Below are 22,440 nucleotides of genomic sequence, written 5' to 3'. Positions count from 1 at the left end.
TTCAGTACCTCAAGAAATACAGGACACTGAAGTGGCATCATGTTAAAAACCTCTTTATCACGAGATGGGATGTGGGTGCTACTGATCTTCCTTGATCTGAAGGCCTGAGATGTCCCAGACCTCCTCTTCCAGCCATTTTTATGGACTGCCTGCACTCAGCTGTTCTAAGTTAACATCCTTGAGGACAGTGGGACAGAAAAACAAGCAGCAGGCTGAGCAAACAGATTTCTTAAGAAAACTCTTAAAATACGTATCCTTTGAAAAGGAAACATCCCAGGGTACACCATTCTCTGCTGGTTTAGAGGCAGGACAGGATCCCTTCCTGCCATCACTCGGGGGCAGCTCCTTGGAAACGTGAACGGTTGATTGCTGCCTTTCTACTTGTATGTGGGACCTCTCTGCCTCTGCTGCTTGTGTGGCTCAGAGGTCCTGTTATGGTCTGCGCAATTACCGGCTTTGCCCAGAAGCTGGAGGGGGGGGTCAGAGTCTTCTGTCCCCCTCCCAGCACAGGCTACGGAGCGAGGAGGTGGTCCCCACGCAAGCTCAGGTGTGCATTCAACGTGCAATGCAAAACGGTGGCTCTCCTTTCATACTACTCTGTCCTGCCTCGTGAGAGAGAAAGGGCAGCGTTTAGTAGTTTCCACAAGTATATTTGGGATTTAAGTACAGGTCTGGACACTCAGGGAACAGCACAATATGTTTTAAAAGAAGACAGAAATCGGTGCTTAGTTTTGAACACGCAAAGGCACAACAAATAAGTAGCTCTAGCATTATGTAGGTATCTACATCCACTTAGTCATGGGCAGACAGTGCCTTTCACCTCCTGGGATCTCAGGGCACTTGGCAAGCATTTCTGCGAACTCTCCCACTTCAAAGCACGCTCAAAGTGCTCCGGTGAGAGCACCCACCCACGGTGCAGAACACAGCACCTCTTTCACCGCATACAGATACCCGATACAAGGCTTTCAAACAGCACGCAAAGAAGATTCCTGCCTCTAATTGAAAATAAACGAGCAGGGAAGGTCTGCAATTACCTCAACAATTCCATGATTGCAAAACATATCAGAGGATCTTGAATGACAGGGACTGGCCAGGACGGGATTCTCATACAGAAAGCGCCAAGTGCATAAGCAGACGGTGTCACGGAGGCTCCAAGACTGCCAGTGTCACCGAATGGACTTATCAGGCACACTGAAACACTGGTGTGAATAAATAAAAATTAATAATCCTCCAGTTGCTTGCTCACTCTGACTGCAGACTTGCCCTGAGATGTTTGGATTAACAACAGAAAGATGCTTAAAAGACTGATGAGATGACAGGGGACAGGGTGACAAGTAGAAAATCTGTCCCTCCCTGGACATCAAAAGGAATAAGGTGTTTTAGATAAAGACATGATTAAACAAGTCATTTTGGATCTCCATAAAAGGAGTTTAAACATCAAACACAAAGAGAGAACAGGCTTTACTTATAACGGCAAAAAAAAAAAAAAGCTCTATCCATAACCTTTCACTGCAAACTCATTTCAAAACACAGGACTTTACCGATGTTGCATACAGGAACAGCCAGTGTTTGTCTTCATTCATATATAAAGCTGAAATGGCAAATCAAGCATGAATGTCATTAAGACTGACTCATATTTTATCTGCTACAGCAATTGTGATTTTTGTGGCCCCCTAATAGTAAGATACCCGAGTCAGTCAGGAGGAAAAAAAGAAAGAAAACTAGCTCAACAACTAACATAAAAACTAACTCTCCAAAAGACTTTCTTCTCTTGAAGCACTAATTGTACGCGGAATATCACTGATGGGGTGTAATCACAGCATTCCTAGATCAGTCGGCCACCCATGCTAGCTGTGATATTTATGGGTGATTCAAAGGGCGTGAAATTTGAGAACAGTATTAAACAGATGTATAGCAGCTTTGCAGTCATAGGTTAGAACATCTAAACTGCTTTTATTAATATTACGTGTGATAACAAATATCAGTGCCATATTAAAGCTGAGAAGTCAGACATCTGAAAGCCATGAAAGCCTTGAAATCTGAGTTAAAGGATCTGATTCTCCTCTGCTACCATTATATATGAAGAATAACTTCAGGGACGTTAATAGCGGAGCCATGCAGAATCCAGATTTTTCCTTTTATAAGAAACGCTTCAAGAGATTTTTCCCTCTGAAGAAAAAGCAAATAACATATTGCAAGATTATGTGAATATTCACGTCGCCAAAATCAAATCAGTCTGCTCTGATTTCTGCTTTTTACTTTCTGTAAGTCAAAGTAAAGAAAACAAAGAAAATCACCCTGAGGTAAAAATTTGAAATGGAAGATTGCCTCTTCCTCACTGATCCCATTTCCATGTTCTCCCCAAACACTACGCTTGCTGAAATCAACAATTTCTTGCATAATGCTTCGTTCTCGGCAAATTAGTATTCTCCTGCTTGAAAAACATCCCACCAGAAAAATTTCTGAGCCCGTGTTACGGAGGTGCAAGTGAGAAAGAAAACCCGCTCGCGATCTCCGCCGCGGCTCGGGGGTCACCTGGCCATCGAGCGAAGTTAAACACCACAAACACCGCTACCCGCGGAAGATTTATGAGGAAGGGGAAAGAATGGAACTAAAAGCGCTACTGGTTCTTTCAAAGACACTGAAAGCTCAAGCAAGCAAGGTGTTTCCTCATTTCCTAGGAGGCTGGGTGGAAGGTTCGGGATACTTTTGGGGGCAAACTGGGAATGCGCTTGGAAACGCTGGCAGCCCCCATCCCTTCTGTGTGACCCAGCTGGTGAGACTGGATTTGCCCTGTTGCTGTGCCAAATGAGGGTAAAGCAGGATTCACGCAACCCTGAACAGATGGGAAAGACCAAGAAAAAGTTAGAAGATACGAGGGGTCCAAAAAGGCAGAGAACTGCAGTTCTAAAGGCTCCCTGTGGTGCCGCATGTGATGATCTTAATCTAGACTGCCTCATGGGCGACAGGCTCTATAAATAGACATACAGGTACTCGCTGAAATGCACTTTATTAACTGAACGCTTCTATAAATAATGCAAACGCTAATTCAGGAAATGAAGGAGCGATCTGCTGATCTCACAGGCCTATTGGAGCCAGTTACCCACAGACCTGCTCCTCAGCAGCGCCCGGTGCCTCCCAGGCCCAGGGATGCTCAGCGCTCGGCAGAATAAAGACCCATGTTAAAAAAAAACAGCCTGCTCTAGACCACAACGTACCATCACACCATTTCAGGATACCCTGCAGATTACACACGCTTGGAATGGAGAACCACAGGGAACGGAGTCAAAATCCCTATTATTCAAAAATGATTTCTCTAGCTTTTTCAAGCCAGCTTGTAATAAAAAATTACAGTCCTCCCCTGAACTCTAAGAGGTCATCTTAAAAATTATTCTAAAGGGAAGCTATCCTATTCCAAAGGATTTTCCCCCTTACAAGAAGAAGCTATTATAGATCTTTTTGGTTTCTTTCACTCAGGCTCCTGAGAGGTCTGTGGGACACTGACCATCAATTCCTTTTTTATTCATGAGCACGGGCTTGACATGTTGGGCATCTAGAGGAACACCTGTAGCAGAGACCAGTTTGCATTAAGGGACTTTAAAACAACACGGAAAGTATACTGCTCTTTCAAAATTAGCTCTTTTTAATCCACATGATTATAAACATCACTTGAAAACTTCACTTTGTGTAAACAAATCCACTGCCAATCTAAAGCACTGAAAGAGCTATCATGTTTGCTGACAAACTGTGTTCCGTGGGGTTTTAAAAATAACTTAATTGCGCTGAACTTGCCCAGAGTCTCTTATTTGCACGCTATTAAGTACTTTAGAAAGGAGCACCACCTCCTGTATCATTACTTCCGCTTATTGACGCACAGATTAAAGAAAATAATTTGCACCAGGTCGCTGAGCTGAGTGGTGGCAAAGCTTACCGGGGACCCAGATCCTCTCAGTCCACGCCAGTGCTCACCTCACAACACCACGCTAAACCCTCAAATGAAAACTGGTCCCAGCACTCGCCCTTCCAAGCCCAACCTCCCCTCTTACGTGCCACCTCCCCAGGGGATGCTGTGCCCACACCCAGACCGTACCAAACCCCTGCACCAAACCTGACTGCCACGGGCAGCCAGGGCAGGCCTGGACCTTTCAGAGACCCGCTTTCATGGAAGCACGTGTTGATCTTTCAAAGTGCTGACAGAAGAGCCGAGAGGTGCTTTTTACCCTGTGCGCCCACCTCGACTATCGCACAATTATCCTCTGCAGCGAGCGCGGCGTGCCAGACACCTCCTCCGAGCCGCCGGAGGGAAGAACTGGGGAAGAACCGGCTACGTGGAGGGGTACTTACTGGTTTCTGCCGTCTCATACTCGCTGTCTCGCAGCAGCTCAAAAATGTCCACCTCCACTTTGGCTTTCCCCACCCGTTCGGGCGCGCGGTTGATGCGGTTCTTGGCCAGGGTGATGGAGAGCCTCTCCCCTCTGCTGCACTCCATGGGGTCATCCAGGATGGCAGCTGCGGGAACAAAGGCGTTGGCAGAGGTTAGGCTTGGCAGGGACTCGGCGAGGCTCCATGCGACCCCTTTCCCCCCCCCCACCTTCCCCATCCCTACATCGGGATGTACGCTGCCACGCAAGCGGCCGCCGCGTTGGCACTTCTGCTCCTGCCACCGCTATTGTTAGCGCACCCAGCCTGCCTCCCCTCCCACGCGCGGCCTTTCCCGCCGCTTCGCCCACCTCCCGGGTCTTGCCAGACACGTGGGCGGTGAAATCTTCGCAGCAGCGGCTGCTTTACCTGCCGGCACGCTGCAGCACGACACGGCCGCCCACGGCAGCTTGGGGAGGGTGGTGGTGGTGGTGGGGGTGTTCTGGCAGCGCCCCCCGGCAGCACCCGCATCCGCTGGGTGGCTCCCAGAGAGGGACATCCAGCTGCGCAGCCAGCCCCCAAGCATCCCGGATCCGGGCACTGCCTCACATCCCGACAGAGGAAGAACGTCCCCAGACGGCCTCGGTTCGCTCCTTTGAGAAAGCGTTGGTAAGGGTGCTGATAGCTGGAATATTTCAGGAAGCACGTGGGCAGCCGTGGGTGGGAAGGGACAAATATTTTTCAAACAGAAAGCACTTGACTCTTGAACTCAGCTCCTGGGCCTGCCCACTCAAATCTGTGTTAGGCAGAGGGAGATAGTGTGGGGTATTATTTTTATTTTCTTGACGGAAGGCGAGAAGAAATTGGAGTTGAACGTTAATCACAGCGTTTCATTATGAGCTGGCACAACGTCTGCAGCCCGGTGGGTTTATCCTGGCTAAGAGGAGGTCTCCTCCCAGACTGCAGCTATTCGGTCGTACCTGGGGAAGAGCAGCGTTGGGTTTTGTTGTGCGTATTAGAAAGGCACCAATGCTTATCTTCCCTTTCCAAAAAAAAACTCTCCGAAGGGAGCGATGCCATTCAGAACTGCTCGGGTGTAGACGGAGGCGCAGCTCAGCGCCGAATCGGGCCCCGCACCGCGTAGGTTCGCAAAGCGGGGATTAGCGGGGCTCTGCTGGTCCGTGTGTCAGGGAAACACGGAACTAACTACGGCAGCTGGGTGCCTTGTTGAAGCTCTGAAACATATAATTGCGCTGTGGCAGGTTGGTTTGGTTGTGTTTTTTTTTTTTTTAGATAGGGAAAACCAGAGCGAAGCATGTAAATCAGCTGGCCGCTGAAGTAAAGCACATCAGCTCTAAACGAGAGGTATCCTGCCTCCCTAAGAGCAAGAGCAGAGTCCAAGGATACACACGTTTTGAAGACAAAGCTAACCGGGACCACTGTTAAAGAAGCATGGTGATGCTGTGCCGTAGGTGGGACTGAGAACATGTTCCTCAGAAGATCAGTTTGTGCCTTGGAGGTCTCCATTGCTCCCCCAGTGCACGGGCATAGACCACACTTCATTGCCACCAACACACAGAGCCCCTGACACAGCCCAGCCCAATGAATAAACCTATTTCGGGTTCAGACTCCTTTTACTTTGACTTTCCCACCCCTGAGCCTTGCTTTGAACCAACCCAAACCTCAAAGCATAGCCCAGTTTCAGCAACTTGCATGGCGTTCCAGGGCTCTTTTCTCAGCCTTGCTATGCTTGTCCCAGTGGGATCTCTTCTCTCATGACAAAACTGCAGAGCATCTCTGCTTCCCAGTCCTGCCCTAAGCCCAGCTGTGGAAGGTACCCAGACACCAAATCCAGTGGTGAAGCAAAGGTGGTCCTGCTTTACTTTGTATCCCGATGATATCCACTGAAAACTCCTTCTCTTCCTACTTTTTCCCCAAGTTTTATGGGAGCTAAACTGAACTAAGTACTGATAAAGAAACACACAGCAATACTTCTTGTACGATATGCACAGATGTCTTGGCGAACATTCCCAGTCCTTCAGGCGACACCATCTCCTCTGCTCCGCTAACATGCAAGCACCATCATTATCTGCAAAGCTAGGGCAGTTAATCTTAATCTCATTATGCAAGAAAAAAAAAGGTTGTGCTTTCCTCTAAGGCCAGGAGCACGGATCACAGCTTTTTAAGACATCGACGTGGCTGGTGACTGCTCTTAATTAAAAAGAAGCTGAGAGACTCAAGTGCCCCAACAAGCAGCTTGCTCAACTCCCCACTTCTCTAGGAGACAGAGAAGACAGTTCTGAAGAGACCCCACTTTCTCATACACCAAACTGTTTGATGTGTTGTGTGTAAACTTTTCACTGTTGCCCTGTTTCCAGGAAAGGGTAAAGCAATGTACTGAATCTGATCAACATCACAAAATGCTTCTTACGTTCCAGGTGCTGACACAGCAAAATTAAAGATCAGTGGTGGCGAAGTGTATGTCAGCATTCTTAGATTCATTATTTTCTACTTTAAAGCTTCAAAATAACTAAACTGGACAACTTTCTCCAGTATATTCTTCAATTGTGTTTTCAAACAAAAGTCATTTCCACTAATGTATAGTTAAACCCATTTTAGAAGAATCAAACCCAAAGCATTTCAAATATTTTCCTCAGGCCATCTCAGCACAAATGTTTGCACAAACATATTTTGTGTCTGTTTGGGATGGCATTTTCCATTTGTACTTTTGCAAAAGGAAATCTTCCCTACAGCTGAGGAAAAAAAAACAAACACCACCAACAAAAACCCAAACAAAAAACCCTCTTCCCTACTCAGCTCTGATTGAATTTGAACTTCGCAGTCCACCTTGGGAGCAAATGCATGAGGAAGGGGAAAGTGCCCACAGCAAGTGGTAAGTTTGGGAAAAGAAAGGAACGGAGCCGGACAGCCTCAATCCCGGGATGGAAGTGGCGGTGGCACCCCCAGAGCCCAGCCACTAATCAAACTACTTTACTGCTTCCTATCTCCCCGCAGGGCTTGCGATAGAAAAGCAGCCGAATTTGTTCACTTGCATTTTGGGAGACTAGTTAGTTTTACCAAATATTCAACCAGCCCCCAGAACAGACTAGGTAATGAGGCTGAACTAATCTTTATTTATTAAAGCTAGCGGATGAAAAAGGTCATTTAATGTTTAAAAAAGGTTGGTTTTAAAACTTCATGTCTTGGGACACTGTGCCAAAGCTCATCTAATAGCGGTATCATTAAGTATGAACGAAAATCTTTATAGAAATTCCCTTTCATCTATTCCTGTCTATTAAATATGGGAAGCTGCATCAAGTAAATCTTTAATCCTGAAAACTTACAGCAGTCTTTGAACTTTGTTGGCCTCAAAAATCACTTCTATCTTCCCCATCATAATAAATGTCCCCAATCTAGAACTGCCTTCTCTATGAATTATGAGAAAAGTATTTCAGAGGAATTCAGGAGCACCTGGGTATGTGATTCCCAGTTCAGGGCTTCTGAGGATTTCACAGGGACTGAGAGTCAAACAGCTTCAAGAGAAGCCAGCGAGGACTGGCAGATGCTGAGCTTTTCCCAGGAAGAACTGGTTGGAACATCTTTTCCCATGGGATATTCCAATAAACATCCTTTATACAGTAATAAATCTTTTTTTTGTTCAATATGCCCAGGTTTTCCTTACACTTAACACAAAACCCACAAACCCAAGAGGCTACAAACCAGAAGAGTTTACTGCTTTGGGTATGCAATGAAAATAGTTTGGGTTACAGTTGCTCAGGATTGGAGCAAAAAGTGACTTCAGTTGTAGGTTTCCATCAAACACACATTTCAAATGCAACACTCAAAAGTTAACGATTTAATGGTGCCCTGTCCAGACAAGGGGAACCCCAGAGACACCACTTCCTTGGGCTCCATCGGCCCCACAGCACATGCACACGTGGCTGCCCCATACAGAGGGACGGCTGGGGGTGGTGGCATCTGGCCACAGCATTTTCATAGACTCATAGAATGGTTGGGTTGGAAGGGACGTTAAAGATCATCGACTTCCAATGCCCCTGCCCTGGGCAGGGAATCTTTCACCCCACTCCAGCACAGCCACAGCAGTATGAAAGGCAGATGCTCAAACTCTTTTGTGTTTTCTCCTCTTACCCTGGAGAAACTTCTCCAGGAAGAGGAAGGACATTCATTTCTCACCCTGAACATTTCAGTCCTACTTCTTTTTGCCCAAACAGTGAACGGGGGGGGACAGGCAGCGCTGTCAGCTTGTGTGCTTTCAGCGACGGAGACAGCTGTCTTCCTGGAGCTGGGCTGAGACACGGCAACTCACCCTATGAAGTGCACCAGCCAGCTTACAGACAAGACTGAGATTTAATCCTTTCCACCCTCAGTTGGGTTTCAACCAGAGCTAAAAAAGCAGAAAGCCTCCGTTCTCCCGTTCCCCCAAGCCACACGGCTCCCCAGAGTGCTACCCGCCAGACTCACAACATATGCACTCTGACAGGCCTAATACAACTGCAAGTTTTACTACATATCACTGCCTAATTCATGATCCAACCAAGATCTAATGAAGTAGCATTTTTATAACAATAACAGGGAACAGATGTTACTGGGAGGTTTATACACTGCTACAACAAAGAGTGTTCAGCTGACCTTTCCCTGTTAACTTTATTAAGATGCGTTGCATTCTCTCTGATGCTTTTCCATAGCGTTGAGATGTAAAGCCTTACTCAGAAACACAATTGCCATCTCAAGTCACCTCTTGATGATGGAGAGTTAGCAAAGCATGGGCTTAGTAAAGATGATATTTCACTGTTCATAACCTGTCCCTCCAAGTTAAAAAGATACAAAGCCATCCACAATATTTCTCCAGTGTCTGCCATGACAGGTTAAGATCACACCTCAACCTCTTCTTATTTATACTGTAAACACAGTCCTCAGATCCCCTATGTTCCTGTGATGAACGGACTCTCAAATTGAGAACCACAACCTCAGTTCAACCAGGTTTAGACACATAGAAGATGCAACACCCACCACTGGAGCCGATCTTAGTCTCAAAACCTTAGTCTCAAAACCAGGAACCCTTCCCATCAAAGGCACACCAGAAAAACATACCGCTCCTTAACATCGACGTCCTGCTTGTGAATTCCAGCCTCGGGAGATGCCCTGGGACGTGGGGGAACCACCCCAGGCCTCCACATCTCCCCTTGCTCCTGCTCCTGCTTGCTGCTCCCCGACCACCAGCGCGACCCTTGTCAGCAGAGACCCACCTGAGCCAGCTGCTCCTGGCTTCTTCAACCCCAAAACTGGCTCCAAACCCACCAGGCTCCAGCTTCATTTGAGGGGGAAGTTGATTAAAACCGGTTGCGGGATTGTCTTACTTTTTGCACATTTCCCCTCTGCCGAATACAGTATCAGCCCTTCAGGCTGTCTATACAGTAAACGATAAGAAATTTGCAGACTTCCTCATTACAGGGCTGTCAAGTATAGCTCCAGTGGAGAAACAGGTGGGATTGTGTTTCCATTATAATCTCTGAAGTGCTGCTTAAAAATAAAATAACAAGTCGTCAATATGCTATTGCTCTGAGAGGAAAGAGGATCTCATCAAGGAAAAAGAGAATCTAAAAACATAAACTCTCCTTCACAAAGAGACTTGATAATGTTTGTCTGATCAGCGTAGCAGAGGGCTATTTATTGCTCTTGGCCAACATTTGAAATCTGCATTTAAATGGAGCTTCCCTCTCATTTCTGCTATCCGGAGAGAGAGAATTCAGGGGAGAGAGAGGGAGAGAAAAGGGGAGACATGATACAAACAGCTGAGGGTTTTAGTTTCTACTGCTTGAAACGCAACCTCCCTTTCCTCTTCTTTAATAATTGCTTTGTGTACATAAAATCAGAGTAATATTCTCCGAGACCGGGAGTTTCTGGGAAGACAGAGAATGCTGTCACACTGCCCCTGCTGTTCTCCCTGCGCCTGTGAAGGTGACGACCTGTCAGTCGTGCTGGACCCGTCACAGTGCTGGGATGCAACGCCTCATCTTTGTGCAGCTCATCTTTGTGCCCCAGTAAACGTTGTCCCTCAGGTCCAGGCAGGTAAAAGCACTGCCAAGACCCCTCTTTCCTTCATCCGCACACCCCAATGTGAAACGGAGGTGGCTGTTCCATGTCCAAAATGGGGCGGGAGGGGGGGACCACCCGCCAGCTGCCATTCTCACAGCAGGCAGCTGCAAGACGGGTCTCATCTTGCCTCTCGCTCCCTCGCTTCGCGTGCGGGGAGGAAAACACACTAATGAGACAAGGTCCTGCTCTTCCGATAAAGATCACCCGCTTTTCCGAATACAAATCTCGCCACGGGGCAGCCAGCAAACACTCTTTGCGCGAGGACAGAAGCAAAAGAGCACAAAGGGATACGGGAAGGGCCTGAAATTGGAAATGCCCCGACCAGAGCTGGCTAATGCAATCTGAAGCCATCCCCTCGTACGAGAGCAGGGCAGCAAACTGAGGTCCTTCAAAGCTAACAGGGAAACTCCTACGGGTTCCCACAGCCGCAGACTTGAGACACGCTGCAGCTCTGGGTACAGTCCTGATCTGTGAAGTCAAGTGGTGTGTTTGCCACCAGGCAGGTCCTACTTAATCCTCTGAAAAGACTGACAAGAGATTTCCCAAAAGCGAGGAGAGAAAAGCAGGGAGGAGGAGGAATGACTCTTTTAACCTTCCTGAGGTGCAAGGTCAGGGCTGAGGCAGGGAATAAATGATTATGGCTCTGAAAGAAAGGGACGTGCGAGGCTTCCAGCAGGATAGGCTGGAAGAATGAACAAGAAGGGCTCTCCATCTCGTGTGGACAGGGTTTTCCGGAAAAAAAAAAGGGAAGGAGGTGAAAGTCTAACACTAAAAATGGAATAACAGAAAGGCATAGTGGGACACCTTTCACTCAAGGCATCCCAAGAGCCGCAGACACCATCCAGGCATGTTGCTGCCAAAGGCACACGTAAGCAAATGGGTGCCAGGAGGGAAAAGCCTTCTGGGGGTGTCAGAAATCTTTCAGCAAGAGAACAGGCAATTCCAGCCCCCAAGAGCCTGTTTCTGCATGTGTGTACGTGGTGTGGAGGGATGCAGTTTTGTTTCCCCGAAGCTTTGCTCACAGCAGGAGCTACTCATAACACTGCTCTCTAGCGCACATTGTCTCCATCTCCGAAAAGCCTGTCTGTCAAGCTGGACTGCAGTTTGCCACAAAATTCAAGCTACTGGATGGACACTTACCCACAAGATCACTCTAAAAGCCTAAATCTTATTTTCTTAGGAAACCAGCCTAAAAACACTGACCAAAGTCGGCAACATCGTTTTCTTGCCTGTCTTTTGTTTCAATAATGTCAAGGTGAGTTTCAAGAAGAAGTTTTTCTGCCCATTTTCATGGTCTCAGGTGGCAGCCGGACTGGCAGCAGCTGTGGATTTTAGGAGGAGAGCACTGGGAAGCCCTAGTGGGGCCAGTAAAGTTGGCAAGACCAGGAAACAAGCAAGAACTTAATTAAGTCAGTGGAGAGTATAAGTACAAGAAAAATAACCACACAAACCCCAAGTGCCACTTCCAGGCAAACAAGAAGAATGAGGAAGGAAGAAACAATGTGTAAAATTCTAAGCTAAAAAAAAAACCAACCAAACAAACAAACAAACAAAAAAAAAAAAACACACCAGAGCCAAAAAACAAATGGGGGAAGTCCACGAGGATTTATAGTTATAATCATAGATTTGAGAGACGGCAATGCGCATCGCAGCGGTGGGACTCTGCGTTTGAGAGCAGGCAGCAGCCACCGGCGTGGGAGAGAGCCTGCCACAGTATGGGGAGGCAGGAGAGAAAACTGCTGCAGAGCTCCAGACAACACAGAACGCTTTCCTGGTGTCCCACCCACAACAAGCACCTTCGGTACCTACAAGACAGATGACCACAAAAGCCCAGAGCTCCATCCCTGGGGGTGGCTGTATTTCACTGGCAGCCGAGGCTATTGCAGCACACGCACAACTCTCTGCAATACTTTGGGATTTACTGATTGACAATGATGTAAGGAGAGCAGTATTTCCAGAACTGACACTTTGCCTCTTGCAGAGGGAGCCATTCCTTGAACCTCCAGCACGCGTCAGGATTAAAGGAATTTGGGTCTCCTCTAAAGCCAGTGGATTTCCATTTATGTAAGCGGAGCCTTTAGTGACCATTTTCCTATTAACCCTTCGTGGGATCTCGGCAGTTACAGTGCATTTGCTCTTCTTTCAGCATCTCCCTATTCCGAGGATGTTAAGGGCTTTGGCACCACTTGCCGATCCTTCCCAGGCTGGCACACACCAGTGCACTGCAGAGGATGCACAGCTTCGGCCAAATGATGGAGTACACCAGTGCCAGGCCCCAGTTCCAGGCTTTGCCCCCGCCAGCTGATTAATTGCCTACACAGAGATAGCAAATAGCCTTGGACATATCCCCAATGTCAAGGTGAGAAGGGGAAAAAAATTGCAGCAGCAACAGGATCTAGGGGTTTGCTTTCACTAACATGGAGAGCTTACAGATATTTTGCGCCAGTTCTATTCTTGTAACAAGGCATTAGCCGTTGCTGCTGTTACAAATCTCTAAAAGATGGATCCAAGGACAAGGGACCTACCATGCTGGGTGTAGATACCAGATATGACAACTCCTTTAAAGATATAAGACAGACAAATGATAGGTGGAATGACTTTCATTCTCTTATGATGGATGAAGAACAGAGGCACAAAGAGATAAAGTGACTCCTCAAGGTTTTGCACAACCACATGGTAAATAAACAAAGTCATCACGCCAGGAGACTTCAGAAACTCTTGTTTAGCACCTTAGCCTTTTTACTTAGCGACACGGAAACTTGTAACTTCTGGTTCTATCTATAGGCATCCAAGAGCATCGCAAAAGCCAAGCGAGCACTATTAACAGAGCTTTTGGGAGACAGGAACCTTCAGAAGCAGAAGCATATTAAAAGAAACATGTATGAAGATAAATGAAGACCAGTGTCAATGCTACAAGGCTGAGCACAGCATGGATGGAAGATTCAAACGACGTTTGAAGCTTTTATAGTCAGTAGAGAGGGTCAGGTCCTACAGGGCAATTCAGAGCACCTAAACCAGGGAATAATTTCTCCCTAACAAGTTGGACTTTAGAGTCACTGCTCTCTATGCACCTGCTCCATAGGAAACATCACTGCCTGGGATCCTGCAATGGTCCCTCTCCAAGAGAAGAGAGCGTGGCCTAAGAGTAGGAGGTGATGACAGAGAAGCTGAGTAGAAGATGAACAAGGGTGGGAAAAGGTGACATTGGAAACCTCACCCCTACCGCAGACGTACTAACCTACATGAAAGAGTTTGATCCAATTATAAAACAATGACATGCGAGCCCTTCACTGACGTGCCTCGGGATTGTTTTCTTCTCTTTGCTTTACTGTTAGAACAAACAACTTTTCCTGCTGAGTCACACTGAAATTAGATGCTAAAGAGCTGCCGCACCAGATGTGGAAGCCCTTCAGATCCAATATCCATCAATCTACACAGCCTCTATTTATTTATTTTTTGCCACTCAGCCTTCAGCAATTTAATAGGTTACTTTAATGTCTTCCTGCCTTTCCTCTTTAGTGTTCTCTGCTCACTGCCTTTTTTTTTTTCCCCCTGATGACTTCTTCCCCTGGCTTCTGGATGGGAATTTTATTTTCCCTGGACTCTGACATGGCTTTCCCTCCATTTCCATCCATCTTAGCAGCAAGCCACTACTTCATCTAATCCCAGTTTGTATATTTGTTTGCTAAGAAAATGATGATGTGTTACTGGAAAAGATCTGCTTTTTCCTTCTTTGCTTGTGTACAGAGAGGCCCCTGTTCAACCCCAAATCAGCACCCGTGCCCACCTGCCCTGCGCTGAATCCGCACTGCGGCCGAACGCATGACCATGGAACTTCAACATCCAAGCCAAACAGTCACTTCTGAGACTTCAAGCTGAACCGGCTCAGCCACACCACAGAGATTTCCAGAGGCCCACCTTCCGCCTTGAGCACTGAGCCTTCTGGCACCTCCTGCAAACTCCACCATCTCTAATATAACCTGTGAGTTTCGCGACTATTCATCCTCACGATACCTCCATGAAGGAAAGAAACACTACCATACCTATTTTGAAGAGGTCGAGAAACACGTGGATGCTCAGCAAAGTTGAAATGTATTAAGATCTGAAGGTAATATGCACCAGTTACAGCACATAAAACTCGCAGGTGGACGCTCGTTTGAAAAAAAAAAAAAAAACAACCCACAAACCAGCCCCACTTTGTTGTTAGATTACTTTTTGAGAGAAGGGATCTACAGAGACTGAAGTGATGCACAGTAACATCCCCACTCGAGGCAATTTGTCTTGCCATCTTCTGGAGACCATCCCTATGTGGGGTGACAAACATTGCCTGGAGAATCCTTGGCACAACAGAAAATAACCACAAAATCCTTAAACGTTACTCAAACTTTTCCCAAAGAATCTCTGAGGTTTCTAGTACGATGCTCTTCAAGGTAGGTAAAGAACAACTTTTAGGCAAACAGCTTTTGCTTCCAGCTTGGGAGCTCATTACAGATTCCCCTACATCTGTGCAACGTGGAAAAGTTTTAAACATGCTACACAGAAACAGGAAAGAGTGAGAGAAGAGGAAGAAAGGAAAGCAAAAGGCTCGGCTTCACAGACTAAATTAAATCAACACACAAAAAATCCTTCATTAAAAAGGTGAAAGAAACCCAAAGGAAAAGCTACTCCAGACTCCCAGCTGCTAGGCGTTATGGAAGCAGCAGCACGCTGAGGCAGGAGGGGCTGGTGGGACCAGAGAGGAATCGGTACCCACACTGGGTCACGAATGAGACACGGCAGAACCAGCCACACACTCGTAAAGCAGAGGACAAGTGGAGTGAATTACATCCCTTGTAGTTTGTTATGATGCTTCTTAGAGCGGATACTGAATTAGTTACATTAATGCAGCAAAGAACTGGATCAGGTTCACAGTGATAAGCTTAATTAAACAACAGACTTATCCATAGGCTGCGGTTTATGTTATAAATAAGCAACATTTATGCTGATTAATTAAAGTCATGGTTCAGATCATTAAATCCTCCTACTTTCAACTACCTTAATGAGGATACCTGCAAGAGCTGAACACAGCCACAGACATATCGACGCCCGTGAGCCCAAGCACACACCGGGGGGGGAGGGCAGGACGGGGGCTCTTGCCAAGGCGCCCTCCCACCGTGAGAAATCTGGGACCAGCCTGCATTTCAGTGGGTGGTCCAGGGTCCTCTGCGTGGGGTTTGCTCTTGCTGCTGTCACATGAAGAGTTACGGTTGCCAGCCGCAGGCGGCACCGCATTCCCTGTAGTTCTCAAAGTCTGTAAAAGGCGCCTTAACACAACACTGAAAACATCTTTGAGACAGCGAGCTGTGTCAGCTGCCCTCACGGATCCAATTCTTTTTCATTATCCCAGCTAGCAGAACTTGCCTGCAGAAACAGGGCTGCTTTATCATCCTCCCCATCCTCTTCCAATGCGAGAGACGTCCAGGGCCACCTCCCAGGACAGCAAACTGCTATGTCACCATCAAACACCCAGACCTCCTCCCCGTCACCCCCCTCCTTGCCACCCCTCTTACTTTGTGCATCGCAGTCTGAGTCTCCACACTCAAGCTAACACCACACATGCAGAGCTAAAGGAGTAAAACCCTGGCCCTTATGAAACACTTCACCCCATGGGACTTGAGGTTTAAAGACAAAATTCCCATCCAAGCACTGCTCTGAACTGGGATGAATTGAGGCTCATGTCTAACATTCTAATCAGAGTACTAGGGAAACCGGAGTATTAGGGATCCTTTCTCCCCTCTTTTTCAACTTTCTGCTCCTTCCTCCCACAATCTGAGAAGGTTTACACAGCTCTAGCTCTTTAGAGAGTGGCCTAGCTGCTCTGAAGTGAAATGCCAGCTTGGGAGGCTATGGTTTGCTCAGGCTCATCTATCACATCTGCTCACAAACCCAGTGGTTATTAAAAATTAGAGCTGGTCAAATTAATTGTTCTATTTTGGCCACATGGAGAATGTTACTATCATCCTTCCCTGCTACCCCAAACCCCTCCTCGTGAATAATTCGTGTGTTTGATGGTTATAGGATGTGCACACAGCTAACATCGGGAGAGAGAGACGGTCACCGAGTACAGCCAGCGTTATCCTCTCGGCTTGCACTATGAATTCACCCTGTACTTGCAACAACACCGTAGTCACCAGTGTGAAGTACAGGTGGAGAAGAGGAGCAGTTCTCTCAGGCTACAAGAGCAAGTCATCCGTTTGCTTGCTGCTCTTTATGGGATGCGAGTCAATGATGCTGCAATGGGGCATTGACCGACTGCAGGAAGCCACGATGAGGCCCTAAGTCACTAACGAGTCCATCAAACGGTCCCAAAAGATTCTGCAAGGATGATTATGAGCTCCTTCATCTCTTCTGGTCTTTTCCCTGTTTCTTAACACAATCTTATCAGACTGGGAACTGACTAATAACAATAATAATAAAATAAACCTCGTTTATGATCAGTTGCAGGACTGGGGCTATTTCTTCCATCTATTCACCATCACAGAAATTGCCTTTTAAATGGATAACAATGATTGTGAGGGTCCAGTTATTACCTTGAAACCTCACATTTTGATACATCCAATGTTGTTCTCTTATATAAATAACAGTTATTACTGTAAAGTGATTTTCCCCCTTCTGTACTTACAAAGAGTTCCTGCTGGAGATGGCAAAGAAAATGGGTTCCATTAATACCACACTCAGGCCCTGTTGCTTTCATACTTTAACTCCCATCATTAATCTTCTAATGTGTCTTTAAACAAATGTCATTTATTCCACAACTCTCTGGCAGCTATTCTTCCCTGTCTTCTCCCCTCCCTTTCCCCCAATACCCTTCCTCCTGTGAAGCAGGAGCTCTTCCTCCCCTGACTCATCAGTGGGTGTTGTGCTCCTGCCAGTCAGGGAACAGCGTTTCAGCTCTTGTTCAGGCAGTTTGCTGGTAATTACAAGAAAAATACGAGAGCCCACAATCAGGAAACACACATCAGAAGGAGCTGTAATGGGAGGATTTCTGTCCTCCCGGAAACCTTGCAGCAAGGATCAGAGGATGACTTTGCTGAAGATGCTATTCTAAACTAATCGTAGGGTGACAGTCACCTCAGCAGAGCAGGGTCCTTGTGCTGGCTCTTACCACAGGGAAAACATTGCCTCTGGCACACGGCACCCTCTTTTGAGCACACTACAAACGCGACTGCCAGATGCCACTTTTATCTGATTTGATGACGACAAACAAGGCTGCTCTTTTCATTGCACAATCACGGGGCAACCGAGTCTGCAGCTATCAACTGTTTGCACAGGACTCTCTTGAAACAGCCTGTGCCCCTGCCTGCAGTGCCCCAGGCAAGCCCCTCTGCCACCATTTCTCAGCGGTGAGAAGTGCTGTCACCTCCATTTCATGGGGAGCAGAGGCAGACAACGAGCACAACCCAATTCTGCAGTGGCATTTAGACCCCACCCCTGCCCTAAGGGAGGCAAAATCCCACCTATTTCGAGGAGCTAGCCTCTGCAGCAGTGTTATCATAACGGGAGTCAATGCCCTTAAGAAGTCTCAAGGGTCTGAAGGACCTGCCTGTCATTTGGGAGAGGGAACTGCACATGCACCTTCCAAATCCTAGAGTATACAGCCCTGCCCCAGCCCCGGGCTGGCAGACCCCCTCCGATGCCACAGGACCCCGGGCTGTGCCACACAGGACACCATGCACCAAGCCAGCATGGCTCTGCCGGCACCACCAGGGTCCTGCTCACGCTGCCAACAGCATCAGGCCAGAACGTCCAGCCAGCCAGGGGAGGACAAGCTGACCTTCTAGCAAAGGCCAAAAAAAAAAAAAAAAAAAAAAAGTTTTCCAGACTAATTCAGCTAATTAAGGCTAATTACACATAAGCCATGGGTATGGAAACCACAGTTCCGGGAAACAGTGCTACATTCTGCTTATAAGCTCTGTGCTTGAAGACGCAGCACCCATGGGGCCATCCCCCTTTGCCCACCCTTATTTGTCAGGAAAAACTGGTAACTCAGTCCCTTGGGTGTGCGGTCCCCCCCATACCACACACAGGTACATTTGCTGTGACGTTCTCAACGGAGGAAGATCTCTCACCAAAAAACACATTTCCTTAAATGGGTTAACAGCCAGACCAAGCCATGAATGTGAACTGGAGATAAAGAAAACCACCTTTGCAGGCTAGCCACCATAGTTACTGATTTTCCTCTGCATCTACCACCTCAGGGACCAGAAACAGCAGAGATTAATATTTTGAGTTACCTCATGTAACTTCTGGACATCTGGACTTTTCTGTTTTCTCCTCCTCCCCCGAGAGTTATGACATTCCCTCTACCCTTTCTCAGCTACAGACTCATCTTCATTATCATCTGTCAAGTCCAATTAACATGTGCACTGACATCAGGGAAGATTATTTCTGAAGTCTCCTGTGAGAGGCAGTTGACAGGAGCCTCCACCCTTGAGAAGTGCGAGTAAGCTCCCCAGCCATCGCTCCTCACACGGTCCTCCCCAGGGAGCCCCAGAGCACACAACGCTCATCTTGCAGCATTTGCCTTTGGTGGAAAAAGAGGACATTCTGCACACTGGAGAACATCAGCATGTCACTGCTTTTTGATCCTGGAAGCCCAGGATCTCTCTAAAGATATATTGACTAGACACCAACCAGTCGATCAGCTTTTCAGCAATCTTGAGGGTTATTCGGTGTGGGAAGAGCAAGATCATAGAATCATAGAATGGTTAGAGTTGGAAGGGACCTTAAAGATCATCGAGTTCCAATCCCCCTGCCATGGGCAGGGACACCTCTACCAGAGCAGGTTGCTCAAAGCCCCATCCAGCCTGGCCTTAAACACTTCCAGGGATGGGGCAGCCACAACTTCCCTGGGCAACCTGTTCCAGTGTCTCACCACCCTCACAGGAAAGAATTTCCTCCTAATATCTAATCTCAATCTCCCCTCTCCCAATTTAAAACCATTACCCCTTGTTCTGTCACTACATCTCCTGACAAAGAGTCCCTCTCCGGCTCTCCTGGAGGCTCCTTCAGATATTGGAAGGCTGCTCTGAGGTCTCCCCGGAGCCTTCTCTTCTCCAGGCTGAACAACCCCAGCTCTCTCAGCCTGGTTTCACAGGGGAGGTGCTCCATCCCTCTGATCATCTTTGTGGCCCTCCGCTGGACCCGTTCCAACAGGGCCATGTCCTTCTTGTGTTGAGGACTCCAAAGCTGGACACAGTATTGCAGGTGGGGTCTCACGAGGGCAGAGTAGAGGGGTAGAATCTCCTCCCGCACCCTGCTGGCCACACTTCTCTTGATGCAGCCCAGGATGGGGTTATTTCTCTGGGCTGCCAGTGCGCACTGCCGGCTCATGTTGAGCTTCTCATCCACCAACACCCCCAAGTCCTTCTCCTCAGGGCTGCTCTCCAGCCATTCTCCGCCCAACCTGTATTTGTGCCTGGGATTGCCACGTCCCTTCGTTCTGGATTAAGCCCTATGCGGAGAGGTCAACATGACATCTGTGTCTCACCGTGTCTTCAAATAGGGCTCAATGGGAACAAGTTGCACAGGCGCCTGAGGGGTATGGTGACTATTTTCCCCAACTCTTGTTCCGACCAGCTGCTGGCTTTACACCGCTGCTTTCCCTCCACACTCCCCCAGGGCAGCGGGTGCTGCGGTGCCTCCTTGGCACACCCGGAGGGACTAACCCCAGCCATACCAGCGAGCCTGGGCTCCGCTCACACCAGATGCCATCAAACCTCAAGAGTGAGACGCTCTCCATCCTTCGGTTTCCCCCAGCTCCTGCTGTTCCGATGGCCAAAAGAAGGCCATCAGTTTCCCAGGCGAGAAGAACCACATGCTCCTACCTTTTGCCAAAGTCCCACCCCTGCTTCTGCAGAACCAAGACCATCCCCCCCTTTCCCACCAGCTGCCTACTGGGATAAAAAGATTTCAGGCCGATAATTTGGCTGTTTGCAGGTGCCTCCTCTGAGCTGTTTTACTCCCTCCAAACTCAACATGCCTTCCACAAAAAAAAAAAAACAAAAAACGTTTGGCCGTGTTTCCCATGTTCCTGATTAAACACTTAATGAGGAATCTGGATAGAGCAATATCAACAGGAAATGAAGGCAACATGAGCCGCTACATCCCTCCTATTGTTAACAAGAGAAAGCATAGAAAAAAAAAAAAAGAAAAATATTTCCCTCAAGAAGAGTGGCAAAAAGCTACAGGGGAAGAGGTAAAGCGCAAAGGACACTGCTTATCCTGGGGAACACATACCACAGATGCTACATTACTACGTTTCCTTAACACAATGAAGCACATTAATGAACAGGAATATTACCCAGGGCTAAGTCATAGCCCGAGGTCATCTGAGAATAGTTGCTAATACAACGGGTTCTGACTATGTCACTTCTGCAAGGGGTTGCTTTTTTGCTATTTCTTTCGGTGGATAACTTTGCTGCAAGGTTGTGGGTTTGGTGGGGGTTTTTTTGTTGTTTTTGTTTGTTTACTAAAAAAAGGTCATATAAAGAAAAAAAGAGACAGACTCGGATAATTTTTTGGCACGAGAATCCCTGACAATGTCTTCTAGGCCAAAACCGGTGATTTTCAAACCATGAAAAAAAATTCTCATGAAAACAAGCCCAGTAAACAGTTTTTTCAAAGGTGCAGGGAGGGCTCTCAGTACATTGGAAGCCTCTAAACACGTTTTTCTTTTGTCTTTCGGCATTTGTGCAGAACCTTCTATGTGGCTCATGACCAGAGCTGCGAGATGCTACTAAAGTACAAAGTAAAGTACTTTATTAACTACTTTGCCGTGACTTTATATTTCATATAACCAAAATCTAATACTTGTTTGTGTGTATATGCATAAAGAAACCATGGAAAGACAACTTTTGTTTAAAATCAACTGATAAGCTAACGAGACTCCAGCCCTACCAGGAGCACCACAGTTCCATCCCTGTGCTCAGGGGAGCTCAGAAGCAGCAGCCTCGTCTCCCCTCTCTCTGCAGCAGAACCTCGTGAGTCCTGGACTCTGAGACCTCCAACAGACCTTCCTTGACCAACTACCTCAAGAGCAGAGCACGCACACTCCAGTTTCCTTCCCTCAAACAAAGACATTAAAATCCACCACGTACCTAGACTGAAAAGGCTGGCAATACCCGCGGCTCAACACTGAGAGCTTCAATTAAATCAATTAGCATCCCCATACATGGCTAATATCGGAGACATAGGAGAGGTTTTACAAATAGAAAACCAGTTTGTGTGTCCAGATGGTCACTGGAGGCGCTGTAATTGCCATACTACCACTGTAACTCGGCGCGTTTGGGCCCGTTTCAATGGCACCAGCCCTGTTTATCTGCTTGGAGGAGAGCCTGTGCCATCTGGGCAAGGCAAGGTTCGTTGTCTGCCTGGCATCCACGGGATAAACACAGCCCCCCCACTCGCTCAACTGCCATTTATTAATACTGACTCCGAAAAGGGATGAGAGTGACAGGAACAGACTTGTCCCTGAAAAGCAGTTGAAGAAACCTCTCGGCGCAGAAGGATGCCGCGGGGAGGTGCTGGACCGGGCTGTGCTACCCACCAGAGCCAGTTTCCCACACCTTGCCGCCCTCCTGGCTCCAAAGGGATGCCCGGGGGCTCTCAGGAGCTGACAGGGGCAAGGTATGAATGGAACACCAGCCAAAACCATAGCGCCAAACCCTCCCATTTTCTGCTCCTCGTCATGAGCCTACAAACACTGAGGAGCCAGGAGGGTTTCATCTGCACGCCGTCACCATCTCTGATCTATTCTTCAGGCAAGTTCACTAGTTTTAAAGGAAATAGTGTTTTTTAAAGGCAAGAGACAGACTGCTGAGCTGCTGGCTGCCTGTCCATACCGCTCTTCCCTAGATGATGCAGCCCCTGAAAAGGGAACGAGCGAAGGGGAGCCTTTAAGGCAGCTAAATTAACTATCTATAG

At 47.5% G+C, this 22,440-nt stretch overlaps 1 protein-coding gene across 4 annotated transcripts in view; it reads right to left on the bottom strand.

Moving 5' to 3' along the window:
• Positions 1-22,440, bottom strand: part of GRIK4 (glutamate ionotropic receptor kainate type subunit 4) — a 135,751-nt gene that overhangs the window by 72,658 nt on the left and 40,653 nt on the right. For all 4 annotated transcript variants that reach the window (XM_074162327.1, XM_074162329.1, XM_074162331.1 and 1 more), the window contains exon 2: positions 4,345-4,509. In XM_074162327.1, the coding sequence (XP_074018428.1) occupies positions 4,345-4,509 (165 nt within the window). The remainder of the gene's footprint in view (positions 1-4,344; positions 4,510-22,440) is intronic.

The sequence above is a fragment of the Numenius arquata genome, chromosome 22 (genome assembly GCF_964106895.1).
Source record: "Numenius arquata chromosome 22, bNumArq3.hap1.1, whole genome shotgun sequence".
NCBI classification, from domain to species: domain Eukaryota; kingdom Metazoa; phylum Chordata; class Aves; order Charadriiformes; family Scolopacidae; genus Numenius; species Numenius arquata.
This window is presented reverse-complemented; position numbering and strand designations above follow the sequence as displayed.